Source organism: Indicator indicator, chromosome 3, assembly GCF_027791375.1.
Source record: "Indicator indicator isolate 239-I01 chromosome 3, UM_Iind_1.1, whole genome shotgun sequence".
Lineage (NCBI taxonomy): Eukaryota > Metazoa > Chordata > Aves > Piciformes > Indicatoridae > Indicator > Indicator indicator.
The window spans coordinates 5,166,718-5,188,573 of NC_072012.1; the positions used below are offsets into that span (position 1 = coordinate 5,166,718).

Genomic DNA, 21,856 nt, shown 5'->3' on the forward strand with positions numbered 1-21,856 from the left:
GCCTGTCTGGGATGCTTACCTCAACAATGCCTCTATGCATAGGGAGTGAGCCTAAGAGGGGCTAGCTGCAAGGGACCACCTGAAGCTGTCAGAGGTTAGCTAATGATGGCCAATAAAACAGATGCAAAACTTGTGTGCCCTCCTAGGCTTGTGTGACTGGCTTCTTGCTGCTGCTTCTTTTTTTTTTTTTTTTCCATTTAAACTACTAGAACGGAATATTTCATCTCACCCATGAAAGCCAAATTCTGAGACACCAAGACATAAAAGTGACCACAGAGAAAAGAATGAGAGGGGGATGTGGCTGTCCTCTGCCTTTCAAATGTGGTGGTTCACTGGGAGGGAATCCGAGGTTGTTCATAGCTGCCTGACAGGTGGGGAGGCTGGGCCTGCCATCTGTGCCTGTGGCTGATCCTCACACTGAGCCTGAAGCATGTTCAGGATGTCATCTAGCTTCTGGTCCATCTGCATGACCTGTTAAGGAATCAGAAAGCAGACAACTGTGAAATGGTTGCAAATGCTTCTGGTGAGAGATATCCACTGGCCACAAGTGCTGGGTGGATAAAGCCTGGCAGGGAGCATGAGCATCTGAGAACCACCAGCCTCTCTGAGTTTTGTCTAGCCTGTTGCTCTAGAAAGGTTGGATGATGCTGCAGAGTCAGAGGGAAGGGTGTAGAGCCATGCAAAGTGGCAGCAGCAGGACAGGACATTGCTGGCCTGAGATCTTGACCACTTGAGTCAGCCATTGGTCTCTCTGCCTTTTTCCAGGCTTTGCCAACTCCTTTTGGTGATGATGCATCCTGCAAATATCTGCCCTGAAACTCTCTTTCATTCCTTGGTTCATCATGAATGTTTTTTTCCCCATTACCTCTCCCAGTGCTTCACCACCCTCAGTTACAGGACATCCATCATGCTTTCCATTACTGCCGTGGGAAACGAAGCAACTCCCCTCCCTTCCAGCCTGTAAGCAGCTGCCTGTGTGTACCTCACAGTCAGAGATCCCAGCAGATAGGGTGTTTATGGCCATTATTAGAGCCTAACCTGCTGAAAACCACAGCAGAGCACCAAGGACTTCAGGAAAAAAAGAACAACTCTTCTGTAGGAATCCTGACATGCTCAGCCCTCCTCTCATTTCTTTGCTTTCCAGCTGGAATTTCTCAGGCATGGTCCCTAGGTAGAGGATTCTCTTCCAGTTATTGTTATTGAGCATGAGAAGCTCCCCAGGAGCTAGCAGTGCCCTCATGCAGCCCAGAAGGCAGCTGTGTGCTGGGCTGCAGCCAGAGGAGTGTGGGCAGCAGGGCAAGAGAGGGGATTCTGCCCCTTGACTCTGCTCTGCTGAGACCCCACCTCCAATCCTGCCTCCAGTTCTGGTGTCCCCAGCAGAAGAAGGACACAGAGCTGTAGGAGTGAGTCCAGAGGAGGCCACAAAGATGATGCAAGGGCTGGAGCAGCTCTGCTGTGAGGACAGGCTGAGGGAGCTGGGGGTGTTCAGCCTGGAGAAGGGAAGGCTCTGGGGGACCTTGGAGCTGCCTTCCAGTACCTGAAGGGATCCTGCAGGAAGGCTGCAGAGGGACTTTTCCTGAGGGTGTCTAGAGACAGGAGAAGGGGGAATGGTTTGAAGCTGAGGCAGAGCAGGGTTCTTAGGAAGATGTTCTTCAGTGTGAGGATGATGAGACTCTGGAACAGGCTGCCCAGGGAGGCTGTGGATGCCTCCTCCTTGGGGGTGTTGAAGGATAGGCTGGATGAGGCCTTGAGCAGCTGAGTCTAGTTGAGAGGTGTCCCTGGGCATGGTGGGGAGGTTGGAGATGAGCTCTGAGGTCCCTTCCAGCCTGAGCCATTCTATGGATCTATGATTTTTGAGCAGGGAAATGCCAGTCTGGGTTTTTTAAGCGATGTTGCTTTTATACTTCTTCCTGCTTTTTTTGAAGTCCCAGGAGTGCCAAGCAGGCATTGCCTTCTCTGTAATGGCATCCCACTCACCTAAATATCAGCAGATGAGACAGGCTGAGGTCTGTTGATTGCTCTACTTTGCTCTAAAGGCAAAAACTCTGTCCAGCATCATGTAAGCATCTGGGATTGCCTCTAATGATGCCTGAACACAGTGCATCTTTGTGTAACAGACCAGCCCAAGAAGAATGGGCGTTTTGAAGAACATTGGATGGTTCACTTTACAGTTATCTGCTGTGAAACTCTGAGCCTCTGCAAACTGTGATCTGTCCCAGTGGGTCCAACAAAACTTTTAAAGCAATATCAGATCTAAGCTGAGCTTTCATGAACAAGAGAGACAGGGAGAAGGAGAGAGGGAAGGGTTCTGAGCCTGTTTCTATGCAAAGATAACTTTGGAAACAGCCATTGGCAGCATGGACTGAAAGCTTAGCAGGCTGAGACTGCTTTAAAAACCAAGGCAGAGAGAAATCACCTTATCCACTTGCCCTCCTCTCTGCCTTTTCTCACTGCAAGTGTTGGCTCCCCTGGGGGCCCCTCAAACCTCATGGTACCAGGAGCTTATTCAAGTGCTATCATTTTGGCAACCACTCTTCTCTGTACAACCTGCTAGGGGAAGTATCCCTGGGGGAAGGAGAGATGTGCTCTTCTCTCTTTCTTTTCTCCTGTGAGGACAGACTGAGAGAGTTGGGGCTGTTCAGTCTGGAGAAGAGAAGACTCCGAGGAGACCTTCTTGTGGCTTTCCAGTATCTGAAGGGGGCTACAGGAAAGCTGGGGAGGGACTTTTTAGGGTGTCAGGAAGTGACAGGACTGGGGGGAATGGAGCAAAACTAGAAATGGGGAGATTCAGATTGGATGTTAGGAAGAAATTCTTCCCCATGAGGGTGGTCACACACTGGAAGAGGTTGCCCAGGGAGGTGGTGGAAGCCTCATCCCTGGAGGTTTTGCAGCCAGGCTGGATGTGGCTGTGAGCAACCTGCTGTAGTGTGAGGTGTCCCTGTCCCTGGCAGGGGGTTTGGAACTGGCTGATCCTTGAGGTCCCTTCCAACCCTGACAATTCTGTGATTCTATGATTTCTGCTTTTGTGACTGCTGTCAGTAGCAAAGGCCTTCTCCCTGCCTCTGCTTTGATGGGGGTTCCAGTTAACTGAGGCAGCATTTTCAAGCCCCAAGGAAGGAGAATGGGTTAGACAGCTCAGCCCTTCATGACAATGTCTGCCCAGGTGCTTTCAGGTGCATGGCCAGCACTGCCTGGGCAGTGACTAGGGTGGGCAAGGCAAAGTGTGTGGGCAAGGGAAAGTGTATGGGCACGGCAGGATAGGACATGCTCACTGAAGCCCCCTGAGTGAGGGGAGGGTGGTGCCAAGCCTGAGCAGCTTGAGTAGCTATTGACACTCTTTGGTGGAAGGGAGCTCAGGGCAGAGTCTGTGCCTGGCAGAGGTGCAGGTATCTCCCAGCCAGCCTGGCCCCACACCACCAGCAGCATCTCTGCTTTGTCTCCTAATTAATGAGCTGCTAGCTGAGAGGAGCCAGCGGTGCTTGTGGCAGGGCTCTCTCTCCTCTGTGATCACTGACAGGAGCACTGCCAGTGCTCTCCTCTCGGGTGCAAGAGCCACATCTTCTGCTCAGCAGTACCTTGGCTCTCAGGCTGGGAGTCACTAGGAGTTGAAGGGTTAAGCAGCATGGAATTAATTTTCCAACCACAGCCTTTATTTTCTCCTCTGTTCTTGAAAAGCCTGTTTGGCTGATGCTGGTCATGACTCAACAGAATCTCTCCTCAGCAGAAATGTTGCACAGGGCAGAAAGTAAAGCAGAGCCAATACATTGCAGGAGGGTAAAAAAGAGGTGTAGGCTGGGAAAGGGGATCAGGCAGATGAAAGATCTTTCGGGGCTTTCTTTTGTGAGGCTTTGTTGATTTGGATCTGAATGCTTGATCTCAGATAAGCTATGCCTGCATATTCCATATCATTTAAACTTGCTCTGTTTCTCTGTGTTTTGCCAACTCAGTGAAAGAAAGTGATGGGGAATAGCTTTATGTTCCTTTTTTTTACAGAAGAGGAGGGTGGGGAATGTAAATATTCATTGGCAGGGAGAGAAGATGAGGAATTCATACACATGGGAGTAGGTTAAGCTCCACTTCTGTCACACCTTCCACCACAGGGACCTGCAAAGCTGTCCTGGCCATTGACAAATGAAGCTGCTCAGTTCTCCTGTCAGCCATCTGCACAGGAGGGCTTTCATGATCATTTCTGAGCTCAGAAGCAGGAGCCTGCAAATTAAGCCACCCATAAGATGTAGTCTGTAGCAGATCTCTTCAAACTCTTGGCTTTGGATTTTTATACACAGGCTCAAGACATCACTTTCTGACTTCAGGTGGCCTAAAATGTGCCTTACTTTGAATGTGCACCTAAACTGATAAACCTGAGTCAGGAAAAACAAACAAAAAACACTTTCTGACTTCAGCTCTGAAATATGCCTTGCTTTGAATGTGACTGGTAAAATTTTGGTCAGAATGAAAGAAAGGAAGGAAGGAAAGAAAGAAAGAAAAGAAAGGAGGGAAGGAAGATAGGGAGGAAAATAGGGAAGAAGGAAGAAAAGGAAGGAGGAAGGGAGGAAGGAAGAAAGAAAGGAATGGAGGGGGAAAGACAGGGAGGGAGGAAGAAAGAAAGGGAGGGAGGAGGAAAGAAAGGAAGAGAGGAGGCAAGAAAGGGAGTGAGGAAGAAAGAAAGGGAGGAAGGAAGAAAGGGAAGGAGAAAGGGAGGGAGGAGGAAAGAAAGGCAGGGAGGAAGAAAGAAAGGGAGGGAGGAAGAAAGAAAGGAAGGGAGGAAGAAAGAGAGGAAGGAAGAGAGGAAGGAAGAAAGAGAGGAAGGAAGAAAGAGAGGAAGGAAGAAAGAGAGGAAGGAAGGAAACAAATGACTTTCTGACTCAGGTGCTCTAAAATATGCTTTGCTTTGCACATGCACCTAAAGTGGTAAAACTTCAGTCAGAAAACCAAATTGTGAAGTAACCTGCTTGACAAGGAGCCTTTAAACCAGATTTGGAGGCTGGTTGCCTGTGATGAAAGAGTGACCAAAAGGAGAGCTGTGGACTCACTTCAAGCCTTGAGATAAGTCAGCAGGATGTCCTGCAGGGTTAGAAGCCTTTTTTACAAGGCTGAAGGTTTCCCACACAAGTCTTGGGCTTAGGTTTCTCCAAATCCACCTAGCAGCTTTTGCTTTCCTTAAGCCCAAAGGGAATGAGTTGGTTTTGAGTCCCACAGCCAGGCCAGCAGGCAGGCAAAGGGTTAAGTCGTGCAAGATGTTTTTGAGCTGAGTAAAGTGAGAAGCCATCCAGGGGCTGGCTGCAGAGTTTCCAGAGAGATGTGATACGGCCCTTGCAGGCTCGGTGGAGACAGGTGAGTTTGGCAGCTGTCCACGGGCAAATGGCAACAAAACTTCTGTTCTCCCACAGCACAAAAGTGCTCTGGAGACCATCTATAAAATTGTTAAAATGCTTTTATAGCCCTTTCAACTGCCCTGTAGAAAGGAGGCTTGCAAAAGCAGTTTAAAATATTGCCCTGTTGTTATTGGTGCTGTGAGGTGAGCTGAGGGAGTGTTGAAATGTGCATTCATTTTGACATCCCCCTGTGAAAGGGGGCTGGGCTCCATGGTGACATGCAGGGCTGCCAGACAAAGGAAAGGTCTCTCAGCCAGTTCCAGTGAGCCATGGAAGCAATCTGGGTCGTTCAGCTTGTGAGATGCAGGGTGTCCCCCTGCCCTTCACCTGGAGCACCACTTGGAGGTTGCTTTGGAGGCTCTCCTTCTGAGCCTCTTTTCACCCTGGTGGGCACCTGCTGCGGAAATCACAGAATGTTAGGGGCTGGAAGGGACCTCCAGAGATCATCCAGTCCAACCCCCTGCCAGAGCAGGATGACCTAGAGCAGATCACACAGGAACTCATCCAGGCAGGTCCCGAGTATCTCCAGAGAGGGACACTCCCCAACCCCCCTGGGCAGCCTGTTCCACTGTTCTGTCACCCTCACAGGGAAATAATTCTTCCTCCTGTTTCCATGGAACTTCCTATGCCTCAGCTTCCACCACTGCCCCTTGTGCTGTCATTGGGCATCTCTGAGCAGAGCCTGACTCCAGCCTCTTGGCACCTTCACATCTTTATAAACATTGTTGAGGTCACCTCTCAGTCTCCTCTTCTCCAAGCTGAAGAGCCCCAGCTCCCTCAGTCTCTCCTCACAAGGAAGATGTTCCACTCCCTCTGGAGAAAGGGACCCTAGGAATGGCAGCAGTCAGCACGAGGAGGGTTGGATTGTGCAGGGGATTTGCCACATGCTGGGCAGGTTCCTGAGAGCTTTTTTCCTGACATGTTTTGCACATGCACGCCATAAACCAAACGCCCACATGGGAAACTCAGCTGGAAGAGCCACATCATGGTCTCCCCAAAATTCCTCTCACTTGAAGGCAGAAAAATCCCTCCCCCTCAAGAGGGATTTGCCTGTCTTTTAAATATGATTTCTGGAGGCTGGGCAAGGCAGTGTCAATGATGTGCACCACACACTGGCCTGAACTGCTTGCAGGGGAGTAGCAGAAGGGGAGGGTGCTCTGCTGGGGCACTGAAGTCAGTCTGCAAACCCACAAACATGCTCACATGTAGCTAAGGAGGTGGAGCTTTGTATCAAAAGCTAAACCCCACAAATCAAATAGAGTTGCTGTCACCTCCAACAGGCTCTGCTCTCTCCCTGCCTGTAGCAGACTTGCATGAACTGATCACAACAAGCTGAGCTCTGTACTCCTTGTGCAGTTGCCTGCTGCATGCCTGCCACGTGGTGCTGAGGATCATAGAATCATGGAATGGTTTGAGTTGGAAACCATTGGACCTCTAAAGGTCACCCAGTCCAACCCCCTGCAGTCAGCAGGGACATCCTCCACTGGAGCAGGTTACTCAGAGCCTTGTCCAGCCTCACCTTGAATATATCCAGGGATGGGGTCTCAACCACCTCCCTGGGCAACCTGTTGCAGTGTTCCAGCACCCTCCTGGTACAGAACTTCTTCCTCACATCCAATCTAAATCTGCTCTGCTCTCATTTCAAACCATTCTCCCTCATCCTGTCCCTGCAGGCCTTTGCAAACAGTTCCTCTGCAGCCTTCTTGTAGCCCCCTTCAGGTACTGGAGGGCTGCTCTGCAGTCTCCCTGGAGCCTTCTCTTCTCCAGGCTGAACACCCCCAGCTCCCTCAGCCTGTCCTCACAGCAGAGCTGCTCCAACCCCTGATCATTTTGGTGGCCTCCTCTGGACCCTCTCCATCAGGTCCATGTCCTTCCTGTGTTGAGGGCTCCAGAGCTGGACACAGCACTGCAGGTGAGGTCTCCCCAGAGCAGAGGGGCACAATCTCCTCTCTCCATCTCTGTCCACACTGCTTTGGATGCAGCCCAGGCTGCCATTGGCCTTCTGGGCTGCAAGCTCACACTGCCTGCTCATGTCTACCAGCACCCCCAGGTCCTTCTCTGCAGGGCTGGTCTCAATCTCATCCTTCCCCAGCTTGGATTGAGATCTAGGATTGCCCTGACCTGAGTGCAGAACCTTACACTTTGCCTTACTGAACCTCATGGGATTCTCCTCAGCCCAGCTCTCCAGCCTATCCATGTCCCTCTGGAAGGCTCCCATCCTGTCCTTCACTCTCATCAGTCACACCATTAAGCTTGGTATCATCTGCAAACATGCTGAGGGTGCTTCAGTCTTGCTGTTGATATCATTGATGAAGAGATTGAATGGCACTGGTCCAAATACAGAGCCCTGAGGGACAGCACTTGTCATCTCAGATCTAGCTCATAGCAGAAAATGGGATTAATGGAGTCAAATCAGTTGTGGTGGAGTTGGGCCAGAGCTGTCCCATCTTATGGAGGCTTCCATTTCTGACTTGTACCACAGACTGATTTAGCTTGAACTGGCTGTCCAGAAATTCATAGAATCATAAAATCACAGAATGGTTTAACAAATCTAAGTGCAGGGTTCTGTACATTGGCCACACCAACCCCATGCAGTGCTACAGGCTGGGGACAGAGTGCCTGGAGAGCAGCCAGGCAGAGAGGGACCTGGGGGTGCTGGTTGACAGCAGCTGAACATGAGCCAGCAGTGTGCCCAGGTGGCCAAGAAGGTCAATGGCATCCTGGCCTGCATCAGGAATAGTGTGGCCAGCAGGAGCAGGGAAGTCATTCTGCCCTGTGCTCAGTGCTGGTTAGACCACACCTTGAGTCCTGTGTCCAGATCTGGGCTGCTCAGTTTAAGAAAGATGTTGAGATGCTGGAAAGTGTCCAGAGAAGGGCAACAAGGCTGGGGAGGGGTCTGGAGCACAGCCCTGTGAGGAGAGGCTGAGGGAGCTGGGGGTGTTTAGCCTGGAGAAGAGGAGGCTCAGGGGAGACCTCATTGCTGTCTACAACTACCTGAAGGGAGGTTGTAGCCAGGTGGGGGTTGGTCTCTTCTCCCAGGCAACCAGCACCAGAACAAGAGGACACAGTCTCAAGCTGCACCAGGGGAGGTTTGGGCTGGATGTTAGGAAGAAATCCTTCCCAGAAAGAGAGATTGGCCATTGGAATGTGCTGCCCAGGGAGGTGGTGGAGTCACCATCCCTGGAAGTGTTTAAAATAAGACTGGATGAGGCACTTAGTGCCATGCTTTAGTTGATTAGATGGTGTTGGGTGAGAGGTTGGATTTGATGAACTCAAAAGTCTTTTCCAACCTGGTTAATTCTGTGATTCTGTGATCCTGTTTGGCTTGGAAGGGACCCCCAAAGCTCATCCAGTCCAACCCCCTCTACAGTCAGCAGGGACATCCTCAGGTTGCCCAGAGCCCTGTTGAGCCTCACCTTGCATATCTGCAGGGATGGGGCCTCGACCACCTCCCTGGGCAACCTGTTGCAGTGTTCCAGTTTCCAAATTCATGCCATTTTGTGCTGTTGGCCAGGGCTGTCACAGGAGTTCTCCTAGCAGAGATCAGCCCTTGTAAAGCCTGTGTTTAGCTTTACACTGCTAGTCACACCCAATCATTCAAACATGCTAATTGCCTATGGTAGGCTTGGAAGCCTGAATGGTTTGCTTTAGGAATTGCTTTATGGTTTTTTTCCCCGCACACGTCTCTGAGTGGATTTATTGCTGTCCAGGGACTGCTGAATCTGGAAAGGGAAATCTTTTCTCTCTAGCACTGTCTGCAAAGCTGCCTCCCTCTCACCTTGCTTGTCCCCTGTTAGAGAAGTTTCCCTGAGAGGAAATGCTGGAGCCACTGAAACAGCTTTTTTTGGTTTTGTTGGTTTTTTTTCTGTTGGCCTTTTTAACATGACCAGGCAATGCAAATGTTGCTGCAGCTTGTTAGGAGCTGCCTGTGAGGAAGCAAATGGCCACACAAGCCATAGAGGCCACGAGTAGCTTGTGGGGAGATTTCTCTTGTGCAAGGTGTGGCTCTAGTGCAGCCTCTGTGAGCCTGGTCCAACAAAGTGCTTCTGGATGGGTTAGCTTGAAGCACGTGAAGGGTTTTGCTGAGTTCAACAAATATTTAAGTGCTTTGCAGGACTGGAGCCAGAATGCTCAGCAGCTTGCAAGACTCTACCTTTAGGAGAAGCTTTTGGAGTGTTCTGAGGTGCTCATACACACTGAATGCACAAAAATGTATCTCTGCCACCATCTTCTCAAGGAGTCTGAGGAGGGATATTTGGCATCCTTCATGAAATGGCTTTGGCATTCCTGTTAGCAGCTTGTCTCTCCTCTTAAAACTACACCAACAAGGGGCCTTTGATGGACAGGCTCCCATTACTGACTGCTTTTGGGATGAAGTTGTAACAGATTTGCAGTGGTCCTGAATCCGAAAACGATGCTGGATCCCAAAGGGAGGTTGCCAGGTGGGATGTACAGAGGGAACACCTCACTGTGGTATCTCAGTGCCTCCCTTAGCCAGCTGCCAGCACTCCCTGCCCCAGCACTGAGCTGTGCAGCATCCAGCCCCATTCTGCTGAGGGTGCAAAGAGCACAGAATGAGCAGCTCCAGTCCATGGGAGCCTCTAAGGTCAGGTAAACAGCTACAGGAGTAGAAGCTGCACAAAGCCTCCTTCCATGACAGCAGCCCCAATCCTCCATGAACACCAACAAACACAGAAACCACCAGCCTGTCTTGCTTGACTCATTCCATTGTAGCCCCTCAGCAGATAGCAGCTGTTTGTTTTCATTCCATGAAACTTATCTAGATAAGCCCACAATTTTCCAGGCCTCCCTTCCTTTATCCCAAACATCCCCACCCATTCTTAGGTCAGGTGTTGTAACCTTTGGTGGCCTAGAATATAGCAACCTTTATTTTAAGCACAGCTTCATTTATTTTGCTTTCCATCTACCTTTCCTGTTTAAATGAAAACACAAAGGTCTATCCCTCTGCACTTTGTTCCAGGGGTATTTCCTGTCAGGACCCTTTGGGTGAGGATTATATTTTTATCTTTCCTATGCCACAGTTGCACTGCTGAAGCTCTGCAGCAAGACCCTGGTCTGTGGCTGCTGCTTCTGGTGTAAGATGTCATTTGCTTAACCACTAAGCATGGGGGTAGAGGGAAGGGGGCAGGGAGTGGGAAGCTACTAGCTCCTCTGGGTTTTAACCAAGGGGTGGTTCTTGTGCTGTGTATCAATTGTAAATGCCTGTAAATATTGTATATTTTGTACCTATTCATTGCATTTCATTGTAGATTGTAGATTTGCTTGTAAGTACAGCTTCATTTCCTTCCAAGTGGGCTGGGCTGGCAAATTTAATGTTGGGGGGGGGAGTTTTCAACCCACCACAAACTCTCAAGAGTTCAGCCCTGGGTTTCTGGGGCAGGCCTGGAGAGAGACTGTTTCCAAAGGTCTGCATGGACAGGACAAGGGTCAGTGGTTTGAAATGAGAGCAGAGCAGATTTAGATTGGATTTGAGGAACAAGTTCTGCACCATGAGGGTGCTGGAATACTGCAACAGGTTGCCCAGGAAGGTAGTTGAGGTCCCATCCCTGGAGTATTCAAGGTGAGGCTGGACAAGGCTGTGAGCAACCTGCTCCAGTGGAGGATGTCCCTGCTGACTGCAGGGAGGTTCGACTGGGTGAGCTTTGGAGGTCCCTTCCAGCCCAAACCATCCTGTGATTCTATGATTCTATGGTCAGCACACAGATGATGTGAGCAGTGCTGCTGCTCCAGTAATGTGTGGTTTGTTTATTCTTTTAAATGAATCCTGGCTTCCTAAGCAAATTAGGTTTAGCTGATGATGTCTTTGAGTCTGGCTGATGGTGTCTGTGCCCAGGTGGCCAGGAGAGCCACTGGCATCCTGGCCTATATCAGGAACAGTGTAGCCAGCAGGAGCAGGGAGGTTATTCTTCCCCTGTACTCAGCACTGGTCAGGCCACACCTTGAGTTCTGTGTCCAGTTCTGGGCTCCTCAGTTCAAGAGAGATGTTGAGGGACTGGAAGGTGTCCAGAGAAGGGCCACAAAGCTGGGGAGGGGTCTGGAGCACAGCCCTGTGAGGAGAGGCTGAGGGAGCTGGGGGTGTTTAGCCTGGAGAAGAAGAGGCTCAGGGGAGACCTCATTGCTGTCTACAACTCCCTGAAGGGAGGTTGTAGCCAGGTGGGGGTTGGTCTCTTCTCCCATTCAACCAGCAGCAGAAGGAGGGGACACAGTCTCAAGCTGTGCCAGAAGAGGTCTAGGCTGGGGGTTAGGAGGAAGTTCTTCACAGAGAGAGAGATTCCCCATTGGAATGTGCTGCCCAGGGAGGTGGTGGAGTCACTGTCCCTGGAGATGTTCAAGAGAAGCCTGGATGAGGCACTTAGTGCCATGGTCTGGTTGATTGCTTAAGGGCTGGGTGATAGGTTGGACTGGATGAGCTTGGAGGTCTCTTCCAACCTGGTTGATTCTATGATTCTGTGTCTTTGTGTCTAGTTGATGATGTCTTTGTGTCTGTGTTGCTACAGCAGCTTTGCAATAAGCTAAGTGAGCTTCAGACACCTTGGGCAGAGAGACAGAGTTGTTACAGATAAAATGTATGTTTGGACAGGTTTCCAAAAGCCCAGCACTTGGGCAGAAGACAGACAGCCAAGCTAGTGCCTCATTGAAGGAGGGTCAGAAGAGGAAGGTGAACTTGTGTTATTAGACCCCAGAGAATCCACACAGGATACCCTGACTGCAGAAAAATCTTCCTCCAGCTCTTGCCTCTTACTAGCAACCAGCCACAAAATACAGAGCCAGAGGAAAGCAGGCAATACAGTTTCTGGTGCTCTCAGATGTGTTGGGTTTTGGCTGAAGAAGTTCAGGTGGTGCTCCTCTTGGAGTGGGCCACAGCAGGAACTTTCCACAGCCTTTGGCATGCAGCAGCACTCTGCTGGTGGCTGTTGATGTAGCTGCTGCTGGAGCTTTGTCTCCCCCTGCACCAGGGTGTTTGTTTGCAAGCTTGGCTTTTGCCCCCGATTTCCCCCTGGCAGGTAAACCAGACTGTGCAGAACTCACCTTTCTCTCGATTTTGGTACATAAATGGTTCTTTTTTTTTTTTTTTTTTTCCCTCCTTTTCCCCGTTCATTCCTTACCCTCCCCCAGATCCTGCTCCCTGTAATCTTGCCGTCATCTCCTTTTGCGACATCGCTCTGCAAGCCGCACCCTGGATGAGGCACTGCTGGTTCTCAGCTCCTCCTATTGAGTGGCTGCAAGCAAGCCCTGCTGCAAGACCAGCCTGGAAAGCAGCAGCAGCAGCACACACAAATAACAAAGCTGGTCCAGCCTCACAGGTGGATCTGCAGCTACTGTGAGTCACACCTAAATTTCACAATAAAGCAGCCTTGGAATTTATGCTCCAAGATGCTGATTAATGTAATTTTTTTTTTTTTAATCTCTAAACAATGCTGGACAGAGAGAAACAAGAAAAGGCAGCAGTGAGAGCTTCAGTGGTGCTAAAGGAGCACTGAGAAAGAAGTGACCTGAGCATTTCACTGGGTGGAGGGTGATAAGCTCAGCATTTTGGCTGAGTGTGGTGATCTCTGTTACATGAGGGATATGGACATGCTGGAAGGTGTCCAGAGAAGGGCCACCAGGATGAACAGAGGGCTGGAGCTGCTCTGCTGTGAGGAGAGACTGAGAGAGTTGGGGCTGTTCAGTCTGGAGAAGAGAAGGCTCCCAGGAGACCTTCTTGTGGCCTTGCAGTATCTGAAGGGGGCTACAAGAAAGCTGGGGAGGGACTTTTGAGGGTGTCAGGTAGTGACAGGACTAGGGGGAATGGAACAAAGCTGAAAGTGGGGAGATTCAGGCTGGATGTAAGGAAGAAATTCTTCCCCAGGAGGGTGGTGAGACACTGGAAGAGGTTGCTGAGGGAGGTGGTGGAAGCCTCATCCCTGGAGGTTTTTGCAGCCAGGCTGGATGTGGCTGTGAGCAACCTGCTGTAGTGTGAGGTGTCCCTGCCCATGAAGGGGGGTTGGAACTGGCTGATCCTTGAGGTCCCTTCCAACCCTGACAATTCTATGATTCTATGGCCAGATAGGCTCCACCAGTTCCTGCAGTGGGGAGGACTCTTTGGACCATGCTGCAGATGGTGTGTTTCTCCTCAGCTTAGTTGCACAAATTGCTTGCAGATGCCAAGATCAGTGGCTGAATTCTCTTAATCAAGGTCTGCTGACCTAACATCTGGCTAAGGTAACATCTACTTGGCACAGCTGACAGACTATGTATGGCAAGGTACCATAAATATGCCTTACCAGAGAGCCATAGAATGGCTCAGGTTGCAAGGGACCTGTTTAGCTTGGAGAAGAGGAGGCTCAGGGGAGACCTTATTGCTCTCTACAACTACCTAAAGGGAGGTTGTAGCCAGGTGGGGGTTGGTCTCTTCTCTCAGGCAAACAGTGGCAGAACAAGAGGACACAGTCTCAAGCTGTGCCAGGGGAAGTTTAGGCTGGAGGTGAGGAGAAAGCTCTTCACAGAAAGAGTAATTGTCCCTTGGAATGTGCTGCCCAGGGAGGTGGTGGAGTCACCATCCCTGGAGGTGTTCAACAAAAGCTTGGCTGTGGCACTTGGAGCCATGGTTTAGTTGTCAGGAGGTGTTAGGTGTTAGGTAATAGGTTGGACTTGATGATCTCTGAGGTCTTTTTTAACCTGGTTGATTCTGTGATTCTGTGACTTCAGAGATCATCTCCTCCAACCTCCCCACCATGCCCAGGGACACCTCTCAACTAGACTCAGCTGCTCAAGGCCTCATCCAGCCTGGCCTTCAACACCCCCAGGCAGGAGGCAGCCAAACCTCCCTGGGCAGCCTGCTCCAGACTCCCACCTTTGTACTGAAGAACTGCTTCCTAAACTGAAGAACTTCTTCTTCACCAGCATTGATGCACAAGTGCCCTCCACTGACACTCACCTGCACAAAGCTTTGCTTCACATTACCAGGCAATCTTTTCTGCTAGGCTGGCAAGAAAGGCAGAGACAGGGAGAGAGGGAGTGTCATTATTGGGAGGAGCACAAGCATTATGGTGATGGTGATCTAGATAGCAAAACATGTAGGTACTAGAAAAGTTCCAGCCATTTGTTGTAGGACTAGACCACGACTCCATAAACCCAAGCTCCAGTCTGCTCTTTGGCACAGCCTTCTTGCTTTGAGGACAAGTGACTTCCTGGAGGAGCCTCATCAGTATTTGTTACCCCTATGGATCAAAAATTCTGCTACTTCTTATCTTTCTGAGATGAAATTGGGTAGAGCTGAGTCTTGACACAAAACAGAAGACACAAACCTACAAAGTAGGAATCTCAAATGGGGACTGAGATGTTGGCTGTAGGAAGTAAATTGTATTAGAAAAGAGAAGATCAGTCCCTGTTGGAAGAGGGCAGGAGGAGAGAAGATGGTGATGCCCTTTTGTCTTTCTTACTTGTGGCTCTTTGTGGATTGAAATGGACATGGCAGAGCAAGGCTGGAAGTGTGGCTTAGTAGTCATGCCAGCAAGGGGAAAAAAAAATAATCAGGAAGCAGAAAGTTGATTGCCTGGAGATCAGGTGGAGGCCACTGTCCCTAGGGTCACCTTCCTGCAACTAGTTGACTGTGGCTCTCACACCCTTTGAAAGGCCATGATGATTCCATGAATATGTCCTTCCTACAGCTTGGTTGGTAGAAGCTCCCAACCTACCCCAAAGAAGAGATTTTAGACTTTTTTCCCCTTAAAGATGGAAATTAAAATGAGTTTATTACTGAGTCTTTACTCACACAGGTAAAGTGATCAAGGAACAACATTCCTGCCTGGATGAGTTCCTGTGTGATCTGCTCTAGGTGATCTTGCTATGGCAGGGGGGTTGGACTGCATGATCTTTCAAGGTCCCTTCTAACCCCTAACACTCTGTAATTCTGTGAAAGGTGCTGCAAGCCCTGCTTCAGGGGCACTACACAGTTTGAGGAAGAAGCAGCAGAAGCACAACTTGGTGATGCATGTGTAAATGAGGAGAATTGCAAAGCACCACTGTTAATTACAACACAGAAATACAAAGCAAGGAAAATACAATCAGAGAGCACTGACTGAAGGTATAGCAGTTTCTTAGAATCCTCTAGAATGGCTTAGATTGGAAGGGACTTCAGAAATCATCTACTCCAACCTCCCCACCATGGGCAGGGACACCTCTCAACTGGTCTCTGCAGCTTGGAGCAGAGGAGCCTGAGGGGTGCCCTCATTCCTGGGGATAAAGGTGTGCAGGGCAGTGTGGGGAGGATGGAGACAGGCTCTGCTCAGGGATGTCCAAGGACAGGACAAGGGGCAATGGGGGCAAGCTGGAGCAGAGGAGGTGCCACAAGAACAGAAGGGAAACCTTTTTCCCTGTGAGGGTGCCAGAGCCCTGGAGCAGGCTGTCCAGAGAGGTTGTGGAGTCTCCTTTTGTGGAGACTTTCCAAACCCAGCTGGATGTGTTCCTGTGTGACCTGCCCTGGATGCTGCTGCTCTGGCAGGGGGGTTGGACTGGGTTATCTCTGGAGTTCCCTTCCAACCCCTAACATTCTGTGATTCTGTGAATCTGTGATTCTGTGCCTGTCTGTTCAGCCATGCTAAGCCACAGCACTTGGTCCCAGATCAGCAAAAGCCACAGGTGGGAGCTGTGCAGGAAAATCAGCCACACAGCAAGAAACAGTTCACGACTTGAGCTGAGATTGCTCAGCACCTGGAAGGTTTGAGCACTGTGTGGGGTGTGACAGCATAAATCAGTGCACAAACTGGCTGTAGCTACACTAACTGTGGATGCAGGCCATTGGAAGAGGTTTCAGGCAGAATTAATTTGGCTGAATTTGTCTTTTTTTCCCCCCCTCCTCCCAAGCTAGAGCACGAATTGCCTAACACCTTCTGTAGCTGCAGAGATGTCGATGGGCATTTAAAACACTGACTGAGAGCAGCAGATCTTGCCAGATCCAGAATCCCAATGGTGAACCTTTTCCCTTCTGAGTTTTGAAAAATCAGCATGGCTGCATCCCCGGGGGAGACTCCACTGAAGCATTAATTAAAGTGAAGGGAGGGAGGTGTCTTTCTGTGAACTCTGCTGAGCTGGGTGGATTACCTACGAGAGCTGCTGGCACTCAGAGGCCAGCTGTGTGAAGGAGCCCGTGGCAGGAGTGCTGGTGTCTTGTACAAACAACAGGAGCCAGGGCTGGAGAGGCAAAGCCATAACTGTCAGATAGATTTCTTCCTCCTGAGGCTTCTGCTAAGTCAGCAGAAACCTGCTTCAGTTTGCTGTTGCAAGGCACTGCGCTGTTAATTAAGACAGCAAAGGCTCCGTTGTGCCTCCTATCACTCTTGCAGCTCTTTAGCCTTGTCCTGCAGGGAACACTGCTGGGGAGGAGAATATTTTAGGTCTTGCTTGGAGAAGCAAACCTTTTTCTTTGCTTTTTTTTTTCTTCATCTAAATGGCAGAGGAAAAGCAGAGCACTGAAAAGGGACGTGTATGAACATGAACAGTGAGGTGCAGGGATGGGAGAATGGCCTGGTGAGATTTCAGTGTCCCAGCAGTCAGCAGAATCATGCACACTGGTGCTGCAGTTTTAATTAAGAGTTTGGGAGGAGAGTTCCTGGCTTTGTGGAGGTTCTAGAGCTAGAAATGGGAAGCCATGGAGGTCTTTATGCAATTCTTTTCTGCCCTGGGTGGGAGGGGAAATGCAGTTCTTTTTCAGGTCAATGAGCTAAAATTCAGCAACAAAATAGGTACCAGGTGGGACTGCTGAGAACCCCACAGATTTAATTGCCTGCCTTCACATCTGCTTACTCAGTTTTGACTTTTAGTCACCAGGTACTATGGTGAGCAGGTTCTCCTCTCCCTCTACTCTGCTCTGGTGAGACCTCACCTGGAATATTGTGTCCAGTTCTGGGTTCCCCAGTCCAAGAGGGACAGGAATCTGCTGGAGAGAGTCCAGTGGAGAGCTACCAGGATGATGAAGGGATGGAGCACTGCCCTGTGAGGAGAGGCTGAGACCTGGGGCTGCTTAGTGTGGAGAAGAGAAGACTGAGAGGGGATGTAATAAATGTTTACAAATATCTGAGGGCTGGGGGTCAAGAGGGAGGGGACAGGCTCTGCTCACTTGCACCCTGGGATAGGACAAGGGGCAATGGATAGAAATTCCAACACAGGAGGTTCCACCTCAACATGAGGAGGAACTTCTTCACTGGGAGGGTCACAGAGCACTGGAACAGGCTGCCCAGAGAGGTTGTGGAGTCTCCTTCTCTGGAGACTTTCAAGCCCCATCTGGATGCATTCCTGTGTGACCTGTGCTAGATTCTATGGTCCTGCTCTGGCAGGGGGTTGGACTTGATGACCTCCAGAGGTCCCTTCCAACCCCTAACATCCTGTGATCCTGTGATCCTATGATCCTGTGACTTTGATCCTCTTCCTCAGCAGAATCTCTATTATGTCTAAGCCATATTTAACAGTGCCTGAGTTGTTGGTTGTTTTCTTGCTCCTTTAGAAGGGGCTGGTTTAACTCCACATTGAACAAGTTATTAGTGAGAAGCAAAGTGAGATCATAGAATCCTAGAATGGCTCAGGTTGGAAGGGAGCTCAGAGCTCATCTCCTCCAACCTCCCCACCATGCCCAGGGACACCTCTCAACTAGACTCAGCTGCTCGAGGCCTCATCCAGGTAGTTGCCCTGGGTGCAGAGCTTCCTCCCATCTCAGGAGGTTGTTACTCTCCCTGCCTGTTTGACTTGGCCATGGTGCACAGTGTTGCCCCACATACCAACCCTGGGCTGCATAAGCACCATCACTATTTTGGGGCTGAAGCCCTTCACCTCTACCTCCACCCCCTACAAGAGTGGCAAAGGGGAGCAGGACCCACCTGCAGAAGGGTCTGCCAGTGAAATCTTGCACATCAGTGCTGCCAGCCCAGTCGTGGGGCCTCCTCCCAGCCTCCTGCTCCTTGTTTCCCTACTGATGGCCTCCCCCAGGAGTCTGGTGAGCAAGGGTGAGGGACTGCTCAGCTGAAGGTGAGCAGTGGAGGATCTCAGACATGGCTCTGTTTGCTCACAGTCACTGGGCACTGCCAGGGCTGCAGCAATCTGAAGCATGGTTTTAAAGCTGTCTGTGGCACTCAGTGGTAGATCTGCACAGGCAGGCAGGGAGGGTCAGATCCTCCTGTTAGCTACAGGGCAGCATGGTGTGGCAATTAGTATGTTAAGCAGAGCTGAGGGAGACTTCTGTCATGAAACCCAAACCTTGGCTGAACCCCCAAAATCTCTCAGATTCTCTCCAGAACCTCTTAGTAAACCTGGACTGAGGTTGATAATTTGGGGGAGGAACCATTGCAACCCCTCTGGTTTGTACAGAGATTTGAGCCCAGACCTGGCCAGGTTTGGCATTTTGGGAGTTTTGCTTTGGGGTTTGGGTTTTTTGTGGTTTTGTTGTTTTTTTTTGCACAGAAATCCAAAACACAGTGTAGACTCAGCAGGGAGGAACCAATGCAAACCAAAAGTGCTGAGTTTTGCACAGCTCTAATTATAATCTCTTCACAGTCCTGCTTTTATTTATTATTGTTTGACTGTGGGAGCAGCACGGGGCTCCAACGGGATCCCAGGGCCACGCTGTGGTAGGTGTTGTAATGGCAGAAGGAGGCAAGAGCCCTGGCCTGAAGAGTTTATAATCCAAATAAACAAAACACACCACCCACCAAACCCCCCCCCCCAGAAAAAAAAAAAAAAGAAAAGAAAATAAAAAGAAAAAAACAACAGATAAAGAATGAAGGAAAGACATAAAACATGTAAGCAAAGAGATTAGGGGTAAGAGAGCTGCTTTCCTGAGTGTCTCTCTCACCCCCACAGAAAATCAGATCTGCTCACCCCATAAACTCTTCAGGCTCAGGGCCAAGATCTCCCAAAGTGCAGCAGGAGCTGATGGGATGCAGGAAATGAGTGCAGCAAACAAAGGTGTGCTGGGGGACAGCAGCAGGACTGGCAGCCCCAGCAGATTGGAACAAAACCAGAAATGGGTAGATTCAGATGGGAAGTCAGGAAGAAATTCTTCCCCGTGAGGGTGGTGAGAGACTGGCACAGGTTGCCCAGGGAGGTGGTGGAAGCCTCATCCCTGGAGGTTGTTAAGGCCATCTGGATGTGGCTGTGAGCAACCTGCTGTAGTGTGAGGTGTCCCTGCCCATGGCAGGGGGGTTGGAAGTGGATGATCCTTGAGGTCCATTCCAACCTTAACAATTATTCTATGATTCTGTGATGATTTTGCCTTGAGCAACCTGATCTAGTGGAAGGTGTCCCTGCCCATGGCACTGGATGATCTTTAATGTCCCTTGCAAACCAAACCATTCTAGGATTCTGGGATTTCAGAAGGTGGGAGCAGGAGGTGGGTGAAAGGGAGAGGGCAGCAGGGGGGATGGAAGAGACAGACATCACTTCTTAGTTTAGTCACCACAAGAGCCTGGGAGAAGTCACCAGCCTGCTCTGTGCTGCAGGTTCCCCCATGGATGAGCAGGGCTAAGAATATTTCCCTATCTGGCATAATTCTTCCTCCATGTGAGCTGCTTGAGAGACTCAGGTGAAAGGTGCTAGAGGAATGCGGATGTTCAAGGCCAGGTTGGATGGGACCTTGAGCAACCTGGGTCAGTGGAAGGTGTCCCTGCCCATGGCAGGGGCTTGGAACTAAGTAATCTTCAAGATCCTTTCCAACCCAACCCATTCTGTGATTCTATGATTTAAAATCAGGGCACAGATTTCTTTCAAACTGGGTTCATGAGTCTAGCTCCAAGTTCTTACTTGAAAATGTTTGGCCACAAGCTGGCTGGAAACTTCATCTCTTAAAAGCAGTTTGTAATCTCTGCTTTGTTTTGTTTTGGTTTGGGTTTTTTTTTTTCTTCTTCCTTCTAGAATTTAGGTGAAGGTTTGGAGCAGTTGTTTTACCCCAATTATTCACCATTCTGCAGCTATTAATTAAAACAAACAGCTCTCTGAAGCTACTTCTCACAATGGGGAAGATTTCTATCTTGGAGCTGAAGCCTGTTTTCTCACTGCCTCTGTTTTTGAGGCTGTGTAAACATCCCAGTCTGTTATTGCAGCAATCAGCAGCACGAGCTCTCTCAGAGCTCCTTGCCAGCCTTGTCATGGTTATTGTTTGTTAAGCCCCAGTTCCTGAAGCAAAAACGATCAGATGAGAACCTTGGCTTGCAGTTAAAGGAAAGAGATGTAGCTCTGTGCTGGGCCACAGGGTGGGTGAGAGAAAGGGGGAAAGCATGAGCAGAAGGTCTGGTCAAGGGTCCAGGCATCAGGCAAAAAAAGAAACCTCCACATGGACTATTATTATTATTACTATTATTACTATTATTACTATTATTATTATTACTGTTATTATTATTTTTTAAACCTCCCCCTCATAATTTGGAAGGGGGGAGAAGGGTCTGACTCATGGCTTCTGCCTGCCAAGACAAGGCCATGGCAGAGGTTGCTCCTGGCTCTAGAGCTGTCCAGAGGTTTCTCACCCTCCACATGTCACCAGGTGTTGGGGTTCTGTCACCTTCATTTTAATTTCAATTTCATTTTTTTCTTTTAGGACAACTTTCCTGAGGCATTCAGGTATGAAAACATCCTCTGGAAGGAATTAGATGGACTTGGCAAACAGAGACAGCAGACCAATCCTGGCCCTTCCAGATGTGACAGGATCCCTTCAGTGTTCACAAATAAGAAGAAAAAAGAAAGCAGAGCTGTTAAAAAATCTCAGGTGCTGAGCAGCCAGCAAGGCCATCACAAGGTAAAGCAAATGTAAATAGTCTGTCATTACATTCAGTTTTTAAAAGCTCTCTTTCCTCAGCAGTTAGATGAGTCTGAAGGACAGGATGGGAGCCATCCAGAGGGACCTGGACAGGCTGGAGAGCTGGGGTGAGCAGAATCCCATGGGGCTCAGTAAGGCAAAGTGCAAGGTCCTGCACCTAGGTCAAGGCAATCCTCGATACCAACACTGGCTGGGGAAGGATGAGACTGAGAGTAGCCCTGCAGAAAAGAACTTGGGGTTGCTGGTGGGTGAGAAGCTGGACAGGAGCCAGCAGTGTGAGCTTGCAGCCCAGAAGGCCAATGGCAGCCTGGGCTGCATCCAAACCAGTGTGGCCAGAGATGGAGAGAGGGGATTCTGCCCCTCTGCTCTGGGGAGACCTCACCTGCAGTGCTGTGTCCAGCTCTGGAGCCCTCAGCACAGGAAGGACATGGACCTGATGGAGAGGGTCCAGAGGAGGGCCACAGAGATGATCAGGGGTTGGAGCAGCTCTGCTGTGAGGACAGGCTGAGGGAGCTGAGTTGTTCAGCCTGGAGAAGAGAAGGCTCCAGGGAGACCTCAGAGCTGCCTTCCAGTACCTGAAGGGATCCTGCAGGAAGGCTGCAGATGGACTTTTCCTGACCGTGTCTAGAGCCAGGACAAGGGGGAATGGTTTGAAGCTGAGGGACAGCAGGGTTAGACTGGA

At 49.9% G+C, this 21,856-nt stretch overlaps 1 protein-coding gene across 1 annotated transcript in view; it reads right to left on the bottom strand.

The window, feature by feature from the left end:
- Positions 1 to 354: 354 nt before the first annotated feature.
- LOC128981000 (potassium voltage-gated channel subfamily KQT member 1-like) overlaps positions 355 to 21,856 on the bottom strand; it is a 354,965-nt gene continuing 333,463 nt past the window's right edge. Inside the window, exon 17 of the mRNA XM_054399631.1 lies at positions 355 to 471. Coding sequence (XP_054255606.1) covers positions 355 to 471 — 117 coding nt within the window. The remainder of the gene's footprint in view (positions 472 to 21,856) is intronic.